At 55.0% G+C, this 23,354-nt stretch overlaps 2 protein-coding genes and 2 long non-coding RNA genes across 4 annotated transcripts; 3 read left to right on the forward strand and 1 right to left on the reverse strand.

Moving 5' to 3' along the window:
- The first annotated feature begins 2,313 nt into the window (after positions 1-2,313).
- LOC119103340 (uncharacterized) lies at positions 2,314-3,591 on the forward strand. Its single transcript, XR_005094746.1, has 3 exons — positions 2,314-2,373; positions 2,598-3,084; positions 3,553-3,591. It is a non-coding gene; the product is annotated as an uncharacterized LOC119103340 (long non-coding RNA).
- Positions 3,592-4,321: 730 nt separating this feature from the next.
- On the forward strand, positions 4,322-6,692 carry LOC119103339 (uncharacterized). Its single transcript, XR_005094745.1, has 3 exons — positions 4,322-4,466; positions 4,764-4,892; positions 6,556-6,692. It is a non-coding gene; the product is annotated as an uncharacterized LOC119103339 (long non-coding RNA).
- Positions 6,693-7,075: 383 nt separating this feature from the next.
- On the forward strand, positions 7,076-12,166 carry LOC119102756 (putative WD repeat-containing protein C1306.02). Its single transcript, XM_037226212.1, has 5 exons — positions 7,076-7,105; positions 7,917-8,099; positions 9,948-10,116; positions 10,939-11,092; positions 11,499-12,166. Exons 1-5 carry the CDS (start codon positions 7,076-7,078, stop codon positions 11,614-11,616), a joined length of 654 nt encoding a protein of 217 aa, XP_037082107.1. The 3' UTR covers positions 11,617-12,166.
- Positions 12,167-15,756: 3,590 nt separating this feature from the next.
- Positions 15,757-18,711, reverse strand: LOC119103336 (EEF1A lysine methyltransferase 1-like). The gene is made up of 4 exons (XM_037226838.1): positions 18,410-18,711; positions 17,015-17,165; positions 16,394-16,603; positions 15,757-15,954 (listed from the first exon to the last, which is right to left on the reverse strand). The coding sequence occupies exons 1-4, from the start codon at positions 18,689-18,691 to the stop codon at positions 15,803-15,805; spliced, it is 795 nt and encodes a 264-aa protein (XP_037082733.1). The 5' UTR covers positions 18,692-18,711; the 3' UTR covers positions 15,757-15,802.
- Positions 18,712-23,354: the final 4,643 nt, after the last annotated feature.

Genomic DNA, 23,354 nt, shown 5'->3' on the forward strand with positions numbered 1-23,354 from the left:
ATTATGGGAATTTTTGTTTTAATTTGTTTTTAATTTGAGAGGCCATTTAAATTCTTTTAGAAAAATTATTATTAAGGAACAATATGTCCAAGCTACGAGAACCATCCTAAACGCGCTGAAACAGCCGCTGTTCGAGATGCATTTCGCCTCCCTGAGGTACATTTGCCTGTGATCAACCAGGCAAACCAACCCCTCCAGTCCGAGTGCGCTCAGATCCACGCCTCACGGAAGACTGTTTATATTGTACAGGACGGTGGCTCAAAACTACTTGCAGTTTGAGGAAGGGGAGCCGAGCCCGGGGCACATGCACCCTTCGGATCCTCGCAACTTCGTATCACTTCCGGATATGTACTGCGGAGCTGAGGCAGAGGCAGTGGTGTTAGCCAAACCCGTGCAACCAGACGTCCAGGAATTCTTCGGACCGCACGTGCAGATGTTTTACATCGAACTGTTCCAGCACATCTGGTCTCGGCTTGATTTCCGAGATGGGACGTGGAAGCTCCTGGAAGCCATCGATTCGCTGTCCGACGTCAAGTCGATTGCCCCTCTTGCGGTGAGGTTTCCCAACATGGTACCGCAACGAGACTACGAGGCACTGGACGCGGAATGGAGACAGCTCAAATGCACAACTGGGGACAAAGTTCCAAGTACTGATCTCCCAGTCGAGCATACTAGGCTGCCGTGGCGGAAAGCAAAGACAACGAATGTGAACGTGCCTTTCCAACTCTAACACCATTCATGCAAGCACTACTGTCGCTACCTCATTCGAGTGCAGCTGCCGAGCGTATCTTCTCTGCGCTCAGTGTGATAGACACTCCGTCCAGGAACGGTCTGGGAGTGTCAGCCACAGCTGCCCTGGTGGGTACTCGTCAGTACACGCACCAACCCGCTTCGAGTAGGTGCCTTCTGCAAGTCTCCGGGCCCGGCTGAAGCGCTAAAAGGTCAGTCCTGGGGCCGGCGTCGGGTTGGATGAGCAGTTAACTCAAATTTAGATCGAATTAGCCGCTCCTCATATAACTGAAGTAGTTGTCATAACTACGCCCTCAGCAGTTCAGGTAACTCTCATGGCTCATACCCTGAATGATGATTAACTTCGCGATATTTCATTGTCTCTTTTATTTCATCTTTTTTATGCCAGACAATGTTTACTTGCTTTAGCATAAAGATGCACGCAGGCTATTGCAATTGGCCGGGGCACAATCCAAATTTTGAGACTGAAAAACTCCATTTTAGCGTGCCGCAAGTGGTGAACAGCCTGGTGCATTTTGGACATCTGTGTAGTACGCTGGTTTGCAAATCTGGCACATTTTGTGCACCTTTTTGGTACGCTCGCAGAAGCCAAAACGGCAACACTGAACTGATGGGACGGACGGTGGCGGGGAGCTGTGTCGTACGTTACAAAGAGCATTATTTACAGTTTCCCCTTTTAAGTATTTCTTATTTAGGACATTATATCATCGTACTCACGTGCATGCTTTCTCGAAACAATATCCTTCAAGTAATGTATCGTCCAGTTTTAAAGAGATTCGTGTGATTGTAACCGATTGTTTTGATACCTGAAAAGTAATTGACGACTCATTGAAAAAATGTCACTTTCTGGCCAAACATATTACCCTTAGCTCACCCACCCTTCAGTCTGCAAATAGTGTGTTCATTGTACTAGATTTTTATGGCATGGGTGTTATGAACACCGCACATGTGTCAAAGTTAAATTAGGCTAAATTGTACAGAATTCTCAACTTGCGACCTACGATTGTTTACAACTTATGATTACTTACAACTTACATCAACAACTGGTTGGCAGGTTGAGGTGCCTTTGTGGCATTTATACATTTTTATCCTTGATTTTGTTGTCAACTTCTCACCAGTTCCAGCAATGAGTGGTGGTGACTCACAGGGATTGGCTATGCCCAGAAAGTATGCAAATATGTAACAATACCACTTCATTCTAGTATCACGGTTCCAAATTATGCAGATATGCCATTCAATCCATCATTCCAGGCCATGTCATTCTGTGCAGAAACCTGACAACTGTGAAACAAAAGCATAGCCTCTGGTTACTTGCCTCTTGATGTCCTGATAAAGTTATCACTATCAAGGATGGTTATGATATTTATATTTTTTTGTATTTATATTATTTTTGCTCACAAAGTAAAGAACAAGCTCAAAAATGTCTTGTACAAAATGCATTTGCTCAATGTGACAGCGTATTCAGGTCTAGTAAGGATAAAGCAACAATAAAGCTCAACTTCAACTGCACCACTTTTCAGGGTCATGAACACCAGGAGACCAACTATGGCAGAATCATGGAAACTGAAGGATTGTCAATTCCCATCACTTTGTTGCATAATATTGGCAACTTTCTTCTTGTAGGTAGTGGTGTTTACCCTAACATCTGTTAGCTTTTCCCCCCCTTTGTTATGAATGAATATTATGTATTATTTTGTGTACTTCCCATGCACCTTTCTGATATGTCTCTTTACCTTTGTGGGCATGGATGTGAAGCCATATTGAGCAATACAAGTCATGTAGTCAAAGTGACTGCCAAGTGTTTGAGAACTTTGTCACTGGCAACTTTGACTGCTCTTTGTTGGCAGGCGAGGGTGGCATGGTCAGCAGTTATGGCCTGGATGACTGCACAGCTGTGAGCCAGCTGTCAGTATTCCCTGATTGCCGGGTGCACGGAATCAGTGAGCAGTCTGCAGAGTCTCTGGTGTGTATGGACAGCCAGTCTGCAGAGTCCCTGGTGTGTACAGACAGCCATTCTGCAGAGTCTCTGGTGTGCACAAATGGTCCATCAGTACAGTCTCTGGTGTGCACAGATGGCCAGTCTGCACAGTATCAGGCATACACAGATGACCAGTCTGCACTGGCACATACAGATAGTCAGCCTGTGCACTCTTCGGCATGCACAGAGAGACAGTGGCTGGCCAGGCCCTTGGCAGAGCTTGCGCTGCATGCCGAAAATGAGCGGCCTGCAGCGCATCTGGTAAACGACGGCAAATATAGGCCTGTTAATTGCCACCAGCTGGCCGTCTATGGCGGAAGACGACTCTGCAAGGTTTCGCTCGACGAGAAAGGACGGTAAGGAAATGCTTGCAAAATGCAAGCGTAGTCATGTCGACCAGCAAGTGATGTTATGAAGGCTAGCGTTCCCCGCGTATTCTGAGAGCCTGATGTGCCATGTGTCGTAAGTGGACGCAGGGACGGCGCGGAGAACCAGCAGCGCGAGCTTGGGCTAGAGTGATGTGGCATGCTGTCATGTCTGTACCAATCTGAGGCGGCAGCCATCGCGTCTACGCCAGTGTGAGCTGTCAGTTGTCTTTTCTGGAGCACGCTCGGGCCGTAACTGTTGTGTAGACCCAGTGTGTTGCGACAGCGAACGCATCTGCCGCGAGCTGGCCTGTGTGGGTATGTGTCAGCTGACCCGAGCGGTCGCGCCACAGCGTCGGCTGACCCGCGAGGCTTCCTGGCTCAGTTGGTGACACGAGCTGTGTGGTGCGTTGTGCCGTGCGTATCGGCTGTGACACGCGGCTGACCCGCGTGCGGCAGACTGCGGCGGGAGCGGCTGTCGGCTGACCTGGCTGGGTGGCTGCTGGACGTGCGGTGGCTGGCGGACGGCGGACTGGCCGCCCTGGACGCGCACGGCCGGCTACTGCGGCTCGGCGCCGACCTGCGCGTGGCGGAAGCGACCCGCTGCCCGGACCGTTGCCTGCTGTACAGCGGAGCACTGCTCGGCACCCGGTGGCGGTCGCTGCTAGCCTTCTGCGGCACCGTGTTCTGCCAGGTGCTGGTGTGGGCGCCGGGCGCTGGCGGCGTCCTGCACCGCCTGTCCGGCCACAGTGGCGTGCTGTTTCACCTGGTGCTGGACGCCGGCGGCCGTACGCTCGTCTCCTGCTCCGACGACCGGTCGGTGCGGCTGTGGCGGCCGCACGGCGGCGACTGGCGTCTTGGCGCTGCCGCCGTCGACGCCGCCCTCTTCGGGCACGAGGCGCGCGTCTGGCGCGCGCTGCCGCTCGACGGCCGTGTCGTCAGTGTCGGCGAGGACTCGCGCGTGTGCCTGTGGGCGGCCGACGGCCGGCTGGAGCGTCGCTGGAGCGCGCACCAGGGCTCCAGCGTGCGGGCCGCCGCCGTCTGCCGGCGCGGCCGCCGCCTGGCCACCGGCGGCGGCGACGGCGGCGTGCTGCTGTGGCGCTTGGACGCGGCGGCGACGGCAGCGCCTCGTGCCCTGCCGCCGCCGCCCGGCGACCGAGCGCGCGCGCTGGCGTCGCTCGACGCCCGTCGCCAGCTGCTGATGACGGATGCCGGCCGGCTGCTTGTGCTGGAGCGGAACGGCGTTGACGTGCGCGCCCGGGAGGCGTACGCTGACCCGCGGCTGGCCAGCTATGCCCTGCTGGCCGCCGCCCCCGACGGGCGGCACGTGCTGCTGGCCGGCCTGCGCGGCGAGCTCGTCACACTGAGGGACGGTGAGTGGTGTGAGGTTTGCGATCGTCAGGGGCGGGTGAGTGTGAGCGTGAGCCTGCTCGCCGTCTTCAGGGACAGTGAGTGGCGGTGGGCTTCGTCACCCGTAGGTGTGGCGAGTTGTCTGGTGTGGTGGGTATCCGCGTTGGATCGACTGCCTGGAGCTCAATTCTACCTTGTTTAGCTTTGCACTAGAGCAAGGTCAATGATTGGCGATGTAGAAGCCCAATGACTATCAACAATCGAACAACCGATGTTCGGGCACCACTCGGCCGCCTTTTAACTGTTGAACGGTTTCCCAGATGGCCATTGCTTTGTGCGGGTCGGCGATCAGCTGCTATGGGACAGCAAGATCTACAGCGCCCTCTGGCTGTCATCGGACACAATAGTCGCCTGTGATGGTGCCGGCCAACTGCAAGTGCTGCAGTTAGGTCAGTAAATACTTGTGAATAGAGCTGTCATATATCACCAAAAGTATTTCATCCACCAACCCATTCTCCTGAACCCACTTGTCTAGTAATCCCTGGCTCCTACTGAAACACTAGTAGTTACTTATTGACGAACTGAGGGAAATTGAGTGTGTTGGCCGATGAAATGCGCTCGCTTATAATGCATTCCTTGATGGATGTTGTTACTTTGCGGTACACCTTACGTCCTGAGTGGGGTGTGCGGGCATATCCTCAAGGGAAGCTTGCCTTTGGGGATGGGAAGGTGAACGTCGATTACCTAAGCAATGAAAATTCAGAATTTAGGAACATCGAGCCAAAAAGAAATGTGGGAAAACTAAGGTGTTCCTATGCAAATGCAAGGAGTTTCAGAAACAAGTGTGGTGAGCCCCATGCTCATACACTTGAAGAAAAGTTAAACGTGGTAGCTATTACTGAACCTTGGATATCAGTGAGCAGCTTTTTGGGGATAGTTTACGTGAATTTAAATTATCTGGGTACAATGTGTTTACTTTTCACAGGAAAGCTAAAAGAGTAGGTGAGATATGAGCATTTGTAAGGCAGGATATGAACTGTGAAACTGTAGACAGCATGAAGCTTGGTGATGGTGTAGAATCTCCCTGGATAGATTTGGTTGTGTTAAATGGCAACGAGTTACACATTGGAATCTTCTATAGGCCTCCAAATAGTTGTGGGGAGCTGGAAACGAATGTGTGAAGAAATTGGCATAGGTGAGAATCAAAAATTTGTCACGCTGGGGGATTTCAACATCCCAGGCGGGAGCGTAGATTTAGACCAATCGTGAAACAACCACAAAAATATCTTTGCTTGTTTTGAAGAAAATTTTCTTCAGCAGGTGGTGTGTGAACCCACTAGGGGAGGTGAGGTTTTAAATCTTGTTATGACTAATTAGGAGCTGTTGGTAGATGCTATGATGGTAGGTGAAACATTGGGAAACAGTAACCATAATGGTATAAGGTTCGCAATGTTTATAGATTATTCAGGTAAGGCTTATAGTCTTATTCTGAATTTTGTTAGGGGTAGATTTGGAACACTTAAGGCCTTCCTTGCTAGCATCCAGTGTGAGGATATTCTAACTGGCCTCACTGCACATCAGATGTGGGAAATTTTCAAGAGAAGTGAACCACTGGAATGAGCTGACAAACGAAGTTGTAGGAAGTTCCTCTCTAGCGACATTCAGAAACCATTTGTACAGATTCTGTTGGTGCAAAGGTCTCATTTATAACCAAATTTATGTAGGTCAGGAGATTAGTTCCGGGAATGGGTACAGAACCTGAGGGAGCCCAACATCAATGGGTCCTTGTGGCTCTTTGTTGGCCGGATTTCCTTATGTTTTTGTGTCTTATGTCTGTGGCCGCTTCTGCCACTGTTTTTACATTTACTGCTGCCCTAAAACAACATTAATCATTTGTAACATCATGTGCATTTCTGATGTTGAGTGCTTTGAGATACTTTAAGTTATATTATATCATGCTGCACCTCACTATCTGCGTGTCAATAATGCTGGGCTCCTGTAAAGGATTCTAATTGAATTTTGATTCCTTCTCATCGTTCTTTTGCAGCAAATCTGATCTGGTCACCATCTGCAGCAAAAATGACAAATCCATGTTTCCGTTTGCGCCGGCAGGTGGCAGTGGCACGTTCTCACTGGTGTGCCGCCACCAGCTACCTCCGTGCAAGCAGCGATGGCTGTCAGCAGCGGCGCTCTACCAGGGCTGCCTGACGGCGGCTGACAGGGAAGGCGGCCTTCACGTGTTCCGCCCGGACCAGGTACGCAGCAGACCGCCCTGATTCCGCCCCGGCAGACGGCGACCCTCCGTCGCGTCCGGCGCTGACCGGCCGCCGCCGCCGGCAGGTATTGCCGGCGCAGACGCTGCGGCGGCTGCTGGGCCGCCACGGCGCCACCAGCCTGACGCCGGCTGACGGCTGCCTGCTGGCCACCGGGCGCGACGGCTCGCTGCGCCGGCTGGCCAGCGACCCGGCACGGCCCGGCCAGCTGTGTCAGCTCACCGTCCGCCGACTGCCCTGGCAGTGGACGGCTGGCCTCGCGCAGGTGGACGGCCACTGCACCCTCATCGCCTTCCAAGCGGTGAGCGCGCCGCCCGCCTGCCCGGGTGGGCTGCCGGCCGGTCGTCGACTGATGGGACATGGTTGGTCCGCGCCTCCTTCGCCGTCCGGCAACTTATACTGGCAGTCTCGGTATGTTCTGAGCTAAATGAAAATATGTGAATTTTCAAAAGCTGATCAGTCTCAGTTTGTGCTCTGGTCATTGTCGGTGCCTGACCCTGGCCGTCGCCACGGTCAGTCCCAGTTTGTGCTCTGGTCAGTGGCGGTGCCTTACCCTGGCCGTCGCTGCGGTCAGTCCCAGTTTGTGCTCTGGTCATTGTCGGTGCCTGACCCTGGCCGGTGCCACGGTCAGTCTCAGTTTGTGCTCTGGTCATTGTCGGTGCCTGACCCTGGCCGTCGCCGCGGTCAGTCTCAGTTTGTGCTCTGGTCAGTGGCGGTGCCTGACCCTGGCCGTCGCCGCGGTCAGTCTCAGTTTGTGCTCTGGTCATTGTCGGTGCCTGACCCTGGCCGTCGCCGCGGTCAGTCTCAGTTTGTGCTCTAGTCAGTGGCGGTGCCTGACCCTGGCCGTCCGCGGTCAGTCCCAGTTTGTGCTCTGGTCAGTGGCGGTGCCTGACCCTGGCCGTCGCCGCGGTCAGTCTCAGTTTGTGCTCTGGTCAGTGGCGGTGCCTGACCCTGGCCGTCGCCGCGGTCAGTCTCAGTTTGTGCTCTGGTCATTGTCGGTGCCTGACCCTGGCCGTCGCCGCGGGTCAGTCTCAGTTTGTGCTCTGGTCAGTGGCGGTGCCTGACCCTGGCCGGTGCCACGGTCAGTCTCAGTTTGTGCTCTGGTCATTGTCGGTGCCTGACCCTGGCCGTCGCCGCGGTCAGTCTCAGTTTGTGCTCTGGTCAGTGGCGGTGCCTGACCCTGGCCGTCGCCGCGGTCAGTCTCAGTTTGTGCTCTGGTCAGTGGCGGCCGAGCGGGAGCTGTGGCGCGTGACCTGCGGTGGCGGCCACCGCTCCTGGGCGCTCTCCGTCTCCAGCGACGCACTCTGGCTCAGCTGGGTCTCAGAGAGGCAGGTCCGACACGTCTCCTGTCTCCTGGCCGATCTTCAGACGTCGGTCATTAAGGTGAGTCGCCCGCCTCCGCCGTCCACTTGGCTAAAAGAGGCATGGTAGTGCGAGATGGCAGAATCACGTATTGCAATGAAGCCACCAAATGTCACTGGGGCACCGCTCAAATACAATACCACCTTCAGCATTGCTGGCGGTTTTGTTTTCGGACGCCCCACTGCCACTAACTGGACGCTGTGGTCGCCCGTCTGTCTGTGTGGCTGGCGGATTGGTGGCCGGGCCGTCGCTGGCTGACTAGTCTGACAGGTCGGTGCCGACTGAGGGCCGTCGCTGGCCAGCTGAGTCTGACCGGTCGGTGCCGACTCAGGGCCGTCGCTGGCCAGCTGAGTCTGACCCGTCGATGCCGACTCAGGGCCGTCGCTGGCCAGCTGAGTCTGACAGGTCGGTGCCGACTGACGGCAGTCGCTGGTCAGCTGAGTCTGACAGGTCGGTTCCGACTAACGGACGCGCCGCCGCCTGCAGCCGGGCCTGCAGAGCGGCGCTACCCTCTCGGCGCTGCACCTGGGCCGGGCGCCGGACGGTGGCGCGCTGTTGGCCACCGCCGGCGAGGACACCACCGTCCGTCTGCTGTCGGCGGCGTCGGGCCGCCCGCTGCGGCCGCTTGTCACGCTGCGCGCCCACATCAGCTCGGTGCGCGCGCTGTGTGCCGTCGGCGGCGGCCAGGCCGACGCCGGCTACCTGCTGTCGGCCGGCGGGCGCGCCCAGCTCAAGTTGTGGCGGCTGGTCGGCGCCGAGTGCGTCGAGCTCAGCTCCCACATGGCGCGCCCGGCCGACCGGCGCTCCGACGGCCGGCGGCCCGACGGCCGGCCCGAGACGCGCTATATGGACCTGGACGCGCGGCTGGGGCCCGGCCGGCGCGTCACCGCGGCCGCCGCCGGCTCCGACGGACTGGTGAGGTACGCCGCCGCCGCCGCCGCCGCCTCCCGGCGCCCGCCGCCCCGCGACCTGCGCTGCGGGTGCTGGCAGGGCGTGCGTGTATTATCGAGCGTAAGCCATCGTGTTGACAGCGCAGCCGCGGCAAAATGTCATGGCAGCCTGACGCTGTTGAATATGGCAGCCCAGTTAACGTTCAGCTCAGTCGCCAGCTCAGAGTCACGTTTCCAGTTATGAGTGAAGGTTTTGTGCTGGCGCGGCTGTAGCCGTCATATGTGTGTTCATCGATTGGTTATTGAGGTTTTCGACCGCAGCATGGCGCCCATTGCGCATGTTCGTTAGTCACGGACTATCGTGGTTTTGAGCCGGACGCCAGAGCGAGCGGTGCCGCTGCAGCCCGCCTCAGCTCAGCTGCCGGCGGTGCTGCTGCAGCTCGCCCCAGCTCAGCTGCTGGCAGTGCTGCTGCAGCTCGCTTTAGCACAGCGACTGGCGGTGCCGCTGCAGCCCGCCTCAGCTCAGCGGCCGGCGGTGCTGCTGCAGCCCGCCTCAACTCAGCGGCCGGCGGTGCTGGCGGTGCTGCTGCAGCTCGTCTCAGCTCAGATGCCGGTTGCCGGCAGGCTGTTCGCGTTCAGCGATGCAGCGCCGCGGCTAACGCCGCTGCGCCAGCTGTCACTCGGTGGCCGGTGTGTGCTGCGTCTGCGTTGGAGCGGCCGGCTCCTGATGGCCGCCACCACCGCGGGCGTCGTCTGGCTGTGCCGGCCGGGAGCGGAGCCGCGAACGGAGCCGGAGCCGGAGCCGGAGCCGGAGCCGGAGCCGGAGTCGGAGCCGGAGCCGGAGCCGGAGCCGGAGCCAGAGCCAGAGCCAGAGCCAGAGCCAGAGCCGGAGTCGGAGTCAGAACCGAAGCCGGAGCCGAAGTCGGAGCCGGAGCCGGAGCCGGAGCCGGAGCCGCTGCCGCTGCCGCCGCTGCACCAGTCGGGCGTGAACGCGCTGTCTGTTCGGCCGGCGCCGGGCGGCGCCGTTCAGCTGCTGACCGGCGGCGATGACGGCGCGCTCTGCCTCAGCCAGCTGCGGACAAACGGAGCGCGGCCTCGGCTGGAGACGGCTGCCCGTCAGACGGGCGCGCACACCTCTCAGATCACAGGTCAGGACAGAGATCAGGCTACAGTTTGGAGTGGATGTCAGGCCACAGATATGACGGAGGGTCAGGTCACAGACTAGGACAGAGGTCATGTCCCCTGATCACAGCTGGCTGTGGAGATCAAGTCCCTGGTGTTGTGCTGCCTGTTTGAGTACTGGTTTTGCCAGCCTGCCGGCTTGGCTGAAATATCACGGGCACTAGAACAATATGTTTGGTGTGGTATACCACCATTGCGAGTCTAAGCAGGTGATCCGGTCTTCCGGGTCAGCTTGAGTTTGTGGCGATCCCTGTAACCATTTTGACGTCAGCCAGCTATGAGTCGAGTTTTATGATTGGCCACTTTTAATAAAAATGTCCCAATGAGCAAAATTACCCCTTACATCACTGCCAGGTTCGGGTTATTTTCAGCCGATCATGCTGTGGCACGGGCCATCAGTCCATAATGTCTCGTTCCTCCATGACCGAGATTGCCCTAGCCGTGTCCCCTTTAGACCCTTACCTGTGCTGAAATGTGTACTGAATTCCGTGCTCCCTCTGCTTCGTGTTTACAGGAATGTGTAAAGAACCAGGTTTTCTGGGCGCAAAATGACCCTGGAAGTCGACGCGCCCTAAAACCCCAATTATCATCAAAGAACCAAGTTTCATTAGGTTGTGGGGTGTCGCAGTACCAGGAAGTTCGGATAGTGTCTCATGTTTTGCCATCTTCACCTGAGCTCCCGCTCACAGTTTCCATGACCCCCTTCCCCCTCCCCTCCCCCTCCGCCGTCCGTGCTGGGTGTCGCCGTGCCCAGGAGCGCGCCTGACGCCGTGTGTGTGGTGTTGCAGCCGTGCTCTGGCTGCCGGACGGCCGTCTGCTCTCTGTGTCGGTGGACCAGCGCGTGTGCGTCTGGTCGGAGCGCGCCGGTCAGCTCCGGCTCGACTCCACCCGCCTGACGGCCGTGGCGGACGCCAAGGGCGCTCTGCTCTGGACCGAGGACGGGTCAGTGGGTCGGCGGCCGTGCGCCCGTCGCTCCAACCGAGGACGGGTCAGTGGATCGGCACCCCGTTCCCGTCGCTCCAACCGAGGACGGGTCAGTGGATCGGCACCGTGCGCCCGTCGCTCCCCGCAGCCGTCGCTCAGCGACTTCTGCCGGCGCCGCGGAGCAGGGTCTCCAGCGGTTTGGTCGCACTGCGCTACAAGCGACATTGACAATGACACGGTTTTGTGCAGCTGCTGTGCGTAGGAGCTGTGTAGAGGCGATGCCACCGTCCTAAAGCGTCTGGTGCGAAGTCTGATATTCTCGGGCTTTGCGGGCTACGGAGTGGCGTGGCATCCACAATATGGTATTTGCTGGTGAAGACGTTTTGTGCCTGCGGTTGATGGAAATCGGACATATCTGTTTCAGGACGGTCATGGTGCTGGTGTACGGCGAGGGTCTGGAGCTGCTGCGTCTTGAGGTCACTGAGCTCACCGGAGTGCCAGCCGAGGGCGGACGACTGATGCGCCTCGGACGCGCGGTGTAACGTCAGAGGTCGGCGGGGTCCGATCGCCGATCAGGACCGGCGGTAGCCGCGCTCGTCATGCACCACGGATATGCCACTTTGTTGTGCTCGCCGAGCAGCGGGCTGACGCCACCACGTGCTAAGGACAATATGCGCACGCCGCGTGCATTTGCACAGACAAGGTGTCTTGCCACGAATCAGTTTTATATCAGAGATGCTATAGACTTTCAATGACCGGGCCTTCGGTGCGACAGAGCTTGTGACGGCGAATGCAAACGTTGTTTGAATTGCGGACGGAGAGCAGCGAGACGACGGGCTACCAAGGTAACTTTTGTCAATGTTTTGTATTTGTTGATTTGCAGATATCGCCGTCTGGACGACTGACAAGTCATGTTATGTCTTATGCGCGGATTTTGTCTGTTGCGACACGCCGCGACGTCAGTGACATGCTGACACCATGAAAGGCTACGTCAAGCGCAGGATGCAGCACTTGTGTGTATGGAGGAAGTTGCTGTCTCCGTCCAAGACTGTAACTTCCGTCGGCGTTTTGGCGGATTAATAAATACAACCTGCGGAAAACATTTCATTTAAAGGTCTGTGAGTCTGGGACACATGTTTTGTTTACAGCGTCAAACCAGCCATTAAATATAGATTGTGTGTATATATATATATATATATATATATATATATATATATATATATATATATGGCCACCGTCGCTGGAACCTTTTTGCACGTTAAAACCGTCTACATTTTACTTTTTCATAAAGTTTTGACGTTTCATCATCCGTGACGTCACGATCACATTAGTCTGCGGCCATGGCCATAGAGGTTGAATGTGTAACGGGAATTGGCGATCTGCCGTTAGGTCGGGAGGAATTTGGGAATACTAGTTATCTTGGATACACATCTTAGGTGGTGCGCACTCGCAGGGAAATGAAGATCTGTTTCGATCCAAAATGAACCAAGTCATCAGCGAAGACCCCTAACAAGTTATTTCGTGTGGCTGTCTATGACCTAGGAGCTGGGCCCAGGCCGCAATGAGGATGGATGCCACACATCTGAACTTCCAGGAATGTGTGATGCTGCTGTGAAGACCACTTAAGTGGTTGTGCTTTGTCCGCACAGATCATGCGGGACTGTTGTCACACTGAGCTACTACATCGTGTCGTGTGTATCGGCACTTACCAGCATTCTGTTGAAACGCGTGAGATGTTTCACACGCGCATTATATTTTATAATAAAGAACGCCGGACACCACCGATGGACTGGATGAACCACACCAAAAGCAGGAAGTACCACACTTGCTGCAAGCGAACTAGAATCAGAACTATACGGCGTGCTTTTTTAGGCTATGTTACAGAAATACATAAGGAAGATGCCAATACGCACCACCTGGCATCGCATTCCTCTGAGCGACGCAACTAGTGGCTCCAATAAGTCTCGCTGTAGCAATGTGGGGAGCAGCAGTCGCACACCAAAACTTTTCCGCTCGATCCATGATGGGTCCGATGAAGGCGAAGGTTCGTAATCATCACAGATCGACGCGGAATCGCGGCGTTGATCTCAAACTGTGGGTTGTCAATACACACGAGCTTATAGGTGAAATCCGCGGCAAGCATTTGCAGCTGCAGCTGCGCATACGCTTTGGCCGTCATTGCGCCGCCGTCGTCCAAACTTCGGCCATCATTCACCGCCGTCGTCAAACTTTGGTCGTCATTACACCGCCGTTGTCCAAACTTTGGCCTCATACACCGCGTCGTCCAAACTTTGGTCGTCATTACACAGCCGTCGTCCAAACTTTGGCCATCATTACACCGCCGTCGTCCAAAGTTTGGTCGTCATTACACCGCCGCCGTCTAAACTTTGGCCGTCATTGCACCACGTCGTCCAAACTTTGGCCGTCACTACACCGCTGTCGTCCAGACTTTGGCCGTCATTACACCGCTGTCGTCCAGACTTCGGCCGTCATTGCACCGCTTTCGTCCAGACTTTGACCGTCATCGTCATTACACCACTGTCGTCCAGACTTTGGCCGTCCTTACACCGCTTTCGTCCAGATTTTGGCCGTCACCGTCATTACACCGCTGTCGTCCAGACTTTGGCCGTCCTTACACCGCTTTCGTCCAGACTTTGGCCGTCACCGTCATTACACCGCTGTCGTCCAGACTTCGGGGGTCATTACACCGCTTTCGTCCAGACTTTGGCCGTACTTACACCGCTTTCGTCCAGACTTGAAGTCACCGTCATTACACTGCTGTCGTCACCGTCATTACACTGCTGTCAGATGTTTGAAAGTTCTCCCGGCAGTGGAGCACTTCACCTAAATTACGGCCGGCACGCTATGCACCACGCACACTTCATTTGGGCTCACTGCAAGCGCAGGCGTGGCGGGCAAGGTGGGAGGACCCGTGGCCTTCATACTCACACCCAGCATGTCTTCCGGCTGCCTCGGCGCAAGTGGCTTCATGGTCACTCCTCTCACCATGGCCTTTGAGCCACCAAACGGCTTAAAACCTCACGTCGTCTCCACCAACGAGCCTTGTGCGGTTTCACATTGCGCAGCTTCACGCAGGCTGGACGCTGTAACTCACCCGAACCGCAGGTGGAGCCACGCTGGCGATTGGGCTTGCTTCTCGGCAGCTGCGCGCACCTCGGCTACCGTGGCACTCTATTTTCTCTGCTAAAAATGTGCTTACCTTAGGCGGATCAGTGCACCCACTGCACGGATGCCGCGCGCTCTTGCAACTCCGATGTCGCGGGAGTACGCATGGCAAACAGCCCCAGCTGAATGATGATGGGCCAGATTACGTATCTGCGCACGCAGCTGCCCCAGAAGATGGAGCCATGTGCATGTCCGGGCGCAGCCAGGATTTACGACGGGGGGATAAATTTCTACACGTGCACTGGGAGACACCACAAACGTTGATAGGCACTACACCTAACGTACTAATGACCTATCGGTGTTGGTTCGCACTGGTTGTCCTAGAGCTGCGTACCGTACATACTGACTCGGCTATCCACTAACCTTGTCACTCAATAAGGAATTTTGGGCTGCACATGCCACTGCCCACGGTAGTCCATGATGTTTCAAGTTAAACTTGCTTTCCTGATCACCAGATTGTAGAATTATACCAGAAAGCGTGAAAAACTGCGATCGAATTCGACTGGACAGAGGGGCTAAAGCTCCATAAGCAGTTCCACCTCAGCTGTGCCACTCCTTCAATCACCAAAGCTGTACATACTTCCGTGTATCTACCGTGCTTGACCCAATATATGATGCGCGCCGAGCTATGTAAAATACCCGCCGCCAAGCTCCCAGAGAACGGCTCGGTAACAGAGACTGGACCATACAGAACGACGATGTGCCATGTGTATTCTGAAAAATGCAGAAAAACGTAACAGCAATATTCCAAGCACAATCCACGACAAAAGATCATGAACAACTGCAATAACCGTCATCCCCCTCCCGCAATGCGGCAAGCTGACATGCGCTTTCGATCAACAGTTCTGCACGGTCCGCACCATCCACAGCTGAGCAAGTCTGGGCCGACCCTCACGAGCGTGGCGCTCACGGAACGCCGACACTGCCTGCCGGCGCTCGGCCGGTCACAAGGCTGCCGGCGCTGGACCGGTCACGAGCCCGCCGGCGCTGGGGCCGATCACGAGCCCGCCCGCGCTGGGCCGGTCACGAGGTCGCCGACGCTGGGCCGGTCACGAGGCCGCCGACGCTGGGCCGCTCGAGGCGCCGGCGGGGCCGGCCACGAGCCCGCCCGCGCTGGGCCGGTCACGAGGCCGCCGACGCTGGACCGGTCACGAGGCCCGCCGACGCTAGACCGGTCACGAGGACGCCTCGCCACAGTGCGGGCCGGTCACGAGGCTGCCGGCGCTGGGCTGGTCACGAGGCCGCCGGCGCTAGGCCGCTCGCGAGACCGCCGGCGCTGGGCCGGTCACGAGCCCCCCGCGCTGGGCCGGTCACGAGGCCGCCGACGCTGGACCGGTCACGAGGGCCGCGACGCTGGGCCGCTCGCGAGACCGCCGGCGCTGGGCCGTCACGAGCCGCCTGCGCTGGGCCGGTCACGAGGCTGCCGGACGCTGGACGGTCACGAGGCCGCCGACGCTGGGCCGCTCGCGAGACCGCCGGCGCTGGGCCGGTCACGAGCCCGCCCGCGCTGGGCCGGTCACGAGGCCGCCGACGCTGGACCGGTCACGAAGCCGCCTCTCCGCTGGCGACGTGCGCGTCCAGGTCGTAGTTGGCGAAGCAGCGGAACTCGTTGGCCAGATTGTGGGTGTGGCCGGGGCGGAACTGGCATTCGTGCACGCCCAGCAGCCGCGAGGCCAGCTCGCCCATCTGGGCACCTGCGGCGCGGTGCCGACGCTCGCGTTAGACGTGTCGTCGGTGCGACGCCCCGCTGGGGAGGAGCGGGACCGGACACACCCGGGCGTTACCCGGCGAACACCAGACGCCGCTACATCGCCCCACCGCGCGCTGAGCGGCAAACAGACGTAGCTGTACGGTAAGCGGCGCCGAGACACGATGGTCAATGACGTGGACGGGTGGGGAAGCTATATTCGCATACGGAGCCGCAGTTGAGAGCTGGTGACGGCCTTACTATGGACGTAAGCCAGATGTGCCCTACATCGCAAACTGATCCCGCAGGCCCATTTTTTTTTTTTTTGTTGCCAAAACCCGCCCCATCACGGAATACAGTGACGACATAAATCTGACTCCACGGGTTCAGACCCTCAAGCAGAGCGACCTGAGTTGGCGACAGTCTCTCGGCAGAGCAAGCGGCACCTGTGCACAGAAGGAGGTGGTGTTTGGCCAGTAGGCGGACGGTAACGGCCGTCTTGGTGAGGCATTCCTCCGAGAGGAACGGCGGGTCGGCCACCACCACGTCGAACTGCTCACGCAGCGCCGGTGGCACCTCCAGCGGCGCCCGGTAGTCGTAGAGGACGAAGTCGGACCCGAACACGCCGAACCGCTGGTCATACTCCAGCAGCGTCACTGCCGACCAAGGAGGCGTCCCCTAGTCCTGAGAGCGGTGATCAGGTGCGGACGCAGCCATTCAACCCGTGGGCACAACCGGCACTGTCCGCACAGAACAAGCAGTCACAACAGATCGAAGCATGAATCATCCTTGTCTGACTGGTCAGGAAGGCACATCCGGTCGGCAACACACTGGGATTGTCGTCCCCGCGCCGTGCGGGCACCATGAGACATGCACGTACAGCAAGACAGGCGCACCGCACAGGCGCACAAGGTGTCACTTCGTGGAGACAAGCCACGGCGCCAAACGAATCAGCGTGATCGGCACCGCGCTTTCCGACGTCACAAACAACCGCTCGCTGCCAGCTTCGCCCACCCCGTGCACTGTTTGCACCTCCCCTCCCAGCTGATGGCCGTGTGCGTACTCACGCTGTAGGCCGGCCGGCCGCACCTTGCGCAGATGCCGGTACAGGGTGGGACACGAGAGGCAGGCCACGCGGCCGGTGGGTCCCGCCAACCGCATCGCTTCCGCGCCCAGCACGCGGCACGTGCGCTCATCGTACCAGAATTGGCTCAGCTGCTGCAGTGGAACAAGGCATGGTGAGCCCCAGAGAGCACGGCCACGAAGTAGTGGACGAAGACGACTGCAGGCACAGTGGTGGTTCACTGTCTGCTGAAGTAACTGGCAGGTGAGGTGAACTTTGGCAGCAAGGCAGACAAACCTCACAGGTTGGTATGCCACAAGTTCCAGGGAGGAATTTTCTTCGGCCTCCATGATTGCCAGCAGATAAGCACTAGTTTCAGCCTACATACTGGCATCAGTCTGTAACAGTCATAACTTGCACCCAGGTGGCCAACTGAATTCCCTCTGTTTGGGTGGGGGTCAATTTGACCCCATGAGATCTCAGAAACTAAGAGAGCTAGAGATGCTAAATTCTCAGGGTGTATTGATCTGTACATGAACTCACTTGCATCAAAATTTGGGATTCCTAGGTCATGACCTTCAGCTCAAATGTGGTCAAACAACATCACACTCCTGATATTGGTGTCCAAAGTGCCCCAGAACCTAGATACCTGTTTCAAGTAAAAAATTACTGGCACTCATTTAAGGCCAGTGACTTTCTTTGACCTTGCAGGGGTCATGGTGACCAAAATCATGCAATACTGCTTTGTATTTTGCATTTCAATGCACACCATAGATTATGCTTATCAACATGTTCTGAAAAAACAAAATGTTGACCTGGGCCATTTTTAGTCAGCCCTGACTTATCCTGACCTTTGAGAATATATGGGATATATCTTATGTGGTTTCTGTTATCAATAGACACAAAATGAGTTCCAGAAACTACTCCACACAGCAAGCTCTGAAGTAACAAAACAGGTTGATTTAGACCTTGGTCTGCCCTTCATAGCTGACCCTAGGTCAATGGACTTTGCACATTGAATTGTTGTGTGTCCTAAAAATATCTCTGAGACATATGAGTTCATCTTACACTTTTACACTCCCTTGTTGCATCAGATTAATGTTTCCCTGGAAATCACCTATCATCATCAATAAGAATCTATGACCTGACTTTGACCTGCCATTGTTCAATAACATATATATTCACATACCAAATGATCCACCTTTCAATATTCTACAGCTATGCAAAAATTTGGTGCAGCTACTGCACCATTCAGAAACCATTCCCAAAAAAACCTTAAGGGAGGTCAAATTGACCCCCTGGGAGAGGTGATAGTAATAGCAACTACATGGTAGCTAATAATAATCCACGGCTCCCAAGCACCTTTTATTTGTGCTCTTGAAACAGCATTGGTACTTACCCAGTCCTCTTCAAAGTCATCATCAGCACCTGCATCCAATGTGCATTTCTCCACCTGTTGCCTCCTCTGCTCCCGTTCAAGCTGTTCCGACACAAACTCTTGCAATGCAGACATCGTGAATGCAGACAATTGCACATCCTCATCTGACTCAGTTTCCTTCTCTGCATCTATCGCCTTCTTTATCTGCCCTGGTGTCTGGTCTGTAGTATCTGCTTTCAGCTGATTACCCACAGGCTCAGCACACATGTCTGACTCTGATTGCTTCTTCTCTGCTTCTGACATTGCATTCCTGCCTTGGAGCTGATTTCTTGGTTTTAAAGAAAAGCAGGCACATGTGATCAGAGTTTCCATGCACAATTGTAGTACCAGACAGCTGAACTGAGTGGCAATAAACATTGCCAATGGCTGCAAAAACGATCACAGGCGATGGTCTGCAATTGACTGCATTCAGAAACACAGCACTGCTACAAATCAATGCACAAGTTTCACTACTGACTCAGCAATTTGGTGAACATGCCTGGAATGATTCAGAGGGTGGCCCAGGGACGTCAAGGGTTTTACTCGATGTTGGGGTCATATTCCACCTCATCATTTTACCCACCCAGAACAACTGAAAAGAGGGAAACAGCTCAGATTTTATCACGGTTCGTTGATGACTGACGTGATGCTAATCAGCACTTCACTTTTACAGAATCCACCACATAGGAACCACAGGGAGGAAACTTACGCGGCGCCCACCAGTGCGTGAGCCCGTGTCAGCGCGCGACGTGGTGCCCAAGATTTTCACGGCATATAATTGAATGCAATGCGTCATATTTGTAGACACATGGTGTATCCATATTAAAGGGATTAGCGTCTTTCACCGCGATTTTCGAGGAAGGCCTCTGAGGCCAGGACTGCTCAGAATTCTCCCTGGGTCTTCCTGACTTCAGATAAGTAAACGGGACTTTCATGGGCGGGGGGGGGGGGGGGGGGCGGGTAAAACGCCGATTACTCTCCGAGATCCTGCGAAATTGGATCAAAGTCCTGCTAAATTGCTAAATATATTGTAAACTGTGGACCCTTGGCTGATGGAGAGGGAGGCATGGCCATAGGCGGAGGAACGTTTCAAAAAGTGGGGGGATGGGCAAGCTCAAGGCGTGCTTCACGAACTTTTCTGGAAAGCAAGTCCGGTGACCGAGGGGGGTTAGAGATGGAGGTTGTTGCCGTTTTTTATTCAAATGCCATGGCTGTTTTGCTAGATTTGCACCTGGAGCTGTTTCTCACTGGTGCATAATCTTGCTTGCTTAACTCGTCTACGTCGTTCGGTAAATGAGGCCGTCCAGCTTCCCAGAACTATTCGTCCATTTCAACACTGGCTTTTCTGGGGAGGCGAAATTCCACCCGCGGGTAGGCATTTGGGTCATTGAGGAGGCATCTGCCTCCACAGGGTAAATACCAAAATACAGCTTGGACATAGGTTGGTGAAAATTTTAAAAGCGAATCGATGGCTCACAGTGCGACAAATATTTTATGCGCCTTCATTTCGCTGGATGATTTTCAAAAGATGAGACTGATCGCAGCGTTTAGACGGAAACAAAGTCGGAGCTTGAAACTGCCAAAAGCAGTGTGGCAGAAGTGAAGCAACTGGAAATTCTCATTTAAAAACCAAGCCACAGAATGAAGACACTTCTGTCATATATTCTTTACTTGGGCCCTGCTACCGTCCGCCGTCGGCGGCAACTGCCCTGGGCCGGCTGTCTCCCGCATAACTGACCGCGAACTGATCGTATGGGTGCTTTGCTGCATATTTCTGGATCAACATTATTACTAATTGGTCTTTTAGACACATGTAAAACACCTGCAACAGTATCTCTTTCCGAATTATTTCCCCTTACACCCCACCATTGCAGAAAACCCTACGGGAAGCTGCCTGCCGTAGGTATGAATTGGCCCAACGGACATTTTATTGCCCATCATTCAACGTAAATGACTTGACCTTCTTTTGCATGAAGGCAGTGGCGTGGCCAGAGCCTTGCCAAGGATGAACACGGTGCTGAAAAAAGCCCTTCCTATGGTGATCTCCCCCCTCTAAAAGATTCACGGATGTAGCTTACTTGTTAACAAGGGATACGGTTTTCTTCCCATTATTGCCATTTTTACTTTGCAACCAGGAAAGAAAACAGAAACTACTGTGAGATCAATTCTGTTTGTATTTTAAGTCAATAAACTGCAAAAATCAGGTGTTGAACAACCGCATGAAATACATCACCGGCGCCTTGAATTTACAATTGCTTTTTGAACTCCTAAAACGATAGAAGTTAGAAACTTAAAATTTGTATCTGGGTTCTACAAACACTAAGGCCATTGCGAAGGTACGTGATAGATCGTTAGTTTAATCGAAATTTAAAGATGAAAATTTGATTGTAGGTCGAATGGTCAACAATGTCTATTAACATGACCAAGCCATGTGTAGCTGCAAATGTTCAACATCCAGTCAGAATCGATTAGTGATAGGATTTATGTAACGTGGTTTTTTGCTCGCAAATCGTAACAATAAAAGCCTCTACTCCAGGCGTCGCAATCTCCATAGTCCATGGAGCTTTAGTCAAGTGGCTAACTTTTCAGCCGCTGCCCATCGGTGGACGAAAATGATGACACTTCTGAACTTATTACCCTCAAGACACTTGCATCTATTAGGGATACAAGTTGTGACATAATTTTGAGCATGCGCGCGCGCAAATCTCAACAAGAAAAACCTTGACGCCAGCCGTTGCAGTCTCCCGAGGCCGCACGGCGTCGGCACAACAGCCAATACTAAGCCGTGGCCAACGGGTGTCCGAAAATGATGACGCTTCTGAAAGTAGCACCTTTGAACGCTTCAGGACATCAAATCTTACATTTACAATACAGTCTGGGCGCGTATTTCATGAGCGCGATTTTCAGACATGATAACAACGGACTGGCCCTTAAAGCACCACAAAGTGATGCTGGAATCTGGTGGGGGAATTGGAAAAGTAAAACTTAGAATCTCTATTTTCGTGTTTCTGTAAATATTTATCTGTCCAGGGGGCAGATTACCGCGGTGCCCGCTGTCTGGTGACACTTGCAGTGCCCGATATCGTTCGGTTTTATGGAAGCTGCAACCCAGGCCATCGCTGTCCTTGCACTCGAAGTTGGGGCGGGCATGTCCAACCATGCCGATGTAATTTGTTTTACTAATCCATTCTGAAAATGAACGTTCTCATGCGTGCAAACGTGCGATGGCCTGTTCGTTTTTTAAGCTCATTTAAACCCACTATTCAGCATTAATGAGGCCTACCACTCTACTCGCCAATATTGAGACCCCTTATCACCTTACAGGCAGGAGCCCCTTGACTGCAACACCCGGGACACGTTACGTTTCAGGTCAAGGGCTGAAGGACCATTCCGTCCCATCGCAAAGTTTCTTTTGGCTGTCATTCTGGCGACACGACGCGGTATTTCCTGATCGATCTGGAGGCCATTGGAAGGACATACCGTAACAAATTCTTCCCTTCCCTGATACGGGAGGCCTTCTGACCCGCGCAGTTGGCCCTGGATCAGTACAGAAACCCTCACTGACGCAACAACATCCGTGATCGCCGAAGGTGGTCCAATAATTGTCACATAGGCTCTAGTTCCATGTTTTGTTGTGTTCTTCGGGGATATTGAAGACTCCCTGAGCGTAGATTGTAGATGAAAGGGGGTCCCAAATTTGTATTAGCCTAGCTAGTTCATGTTTGTCTTAAAATGTTTAAGATTCAGTTAGAACTGATTACTGATAAAGACTATATAACATGGTTTGAACATGCGCGCTCGCAAGACAGCAACAAGTCTCGATATCCGGTGTTGCAGTCTCCATAGCCCGCGCAGCGTCAGCCCTGCGGCTGTAACACTAAGTGGTGACTAATGAGCAACCGATGATGACGACAAGACGGCGCATCTTGAGGAAGATGGCTGGATGAACTAGGTAAATCGGCACATCTGTTAGATGTAGTACAAAAGTAAGCCAAACACAGCCTTAATCTGAAAAGTGTGTGGGAGGGGGGGGGGGAGGGGGCAGTAACACTGCTGGCTCCCACCTTGAAAAGTGTGGGGGGGGGGGCATGGCCACTCTGCCCCCCCCCCCCCCCCCCCACCCTGTTCCTACGCCCATGCGCGTAGCCACCTTAGCCCCTTCCCCTCCTTGCCTACGTTCCTGATGGACTAACAGGTATGAGCATGATCGCTGGATAGCCCATAGTGAAGGACGCATCAGTGCGTTGTACACTTCCGATTATCCGAGCTCACGCACGGCACAACCGATGCGACGCCCACGTGAACGGATGATCTGCATGAGGGAACGAAACCTGCTTTGGGATCAACACCGTTAAAAATAGGATTGCGACCCCGCTAGGGTCGGGGAGGGGCCATACGTTCCTGGACAACCTTGCGACGGCCGCTGCCCGTAACTAGCGCCATCACGCTCCACACCTGAGCGACAACCAGGTACGCCCAACATTACTTCCATACAAGCCAAGTGACCGTGCATTGGCAATGTCACATTGCCGGGCCTCAGACCAATGACGTACGAGCTGTTTGAGCCCACAACTCTAACGCGAGCCGTCATTGTGCGGTCCTCATGCCGACGCAGGGCGCCTTTGACGCCGCGGGTGCCGGCCCGTCCCTATGACGGCAGCCAGTGGCCGCGTCCAGACGGAGCCCAGCCAGTCTGCCCACTCTCGGGCCGGCGGCGACGACCGAACCACGGCCAGGTCAGCGTGCTGTCCACGTACCCGCTCGCGGAGCCGGCCGGCGCCTGGGCAGACTCTGCTCGCCAGGGGTCCGTCTCATTCCTCCACCGGCGTGGTAACGACCTGCCACCTGACCCCCACCAGCGAGGCCGCATGGTGCTGATGCGGGATGAAGCTGGTCGAGAGTAAGCCATTTGATAACGGGTGCTCAA

Source organism: Pollicipes pollicipes, unplaced genomic scaffold (genome assembly GCF_011947565.3).
Source record: "Pollicipes pollicipes isolate AB1234 unplaced genomic scaffold, Ppol_2.1 Scaffold_5724;HRSCAF=6776_pilon_pilon_pilon, whole genome shotgun sequence".
Lineage (NCBI taxonomy): Eukaryota > Metazoa > Arthropoda > Thecostraca > Pollicipedomorpha > Pollicipedidae > Pollicipes > Pollicipes pollicipes.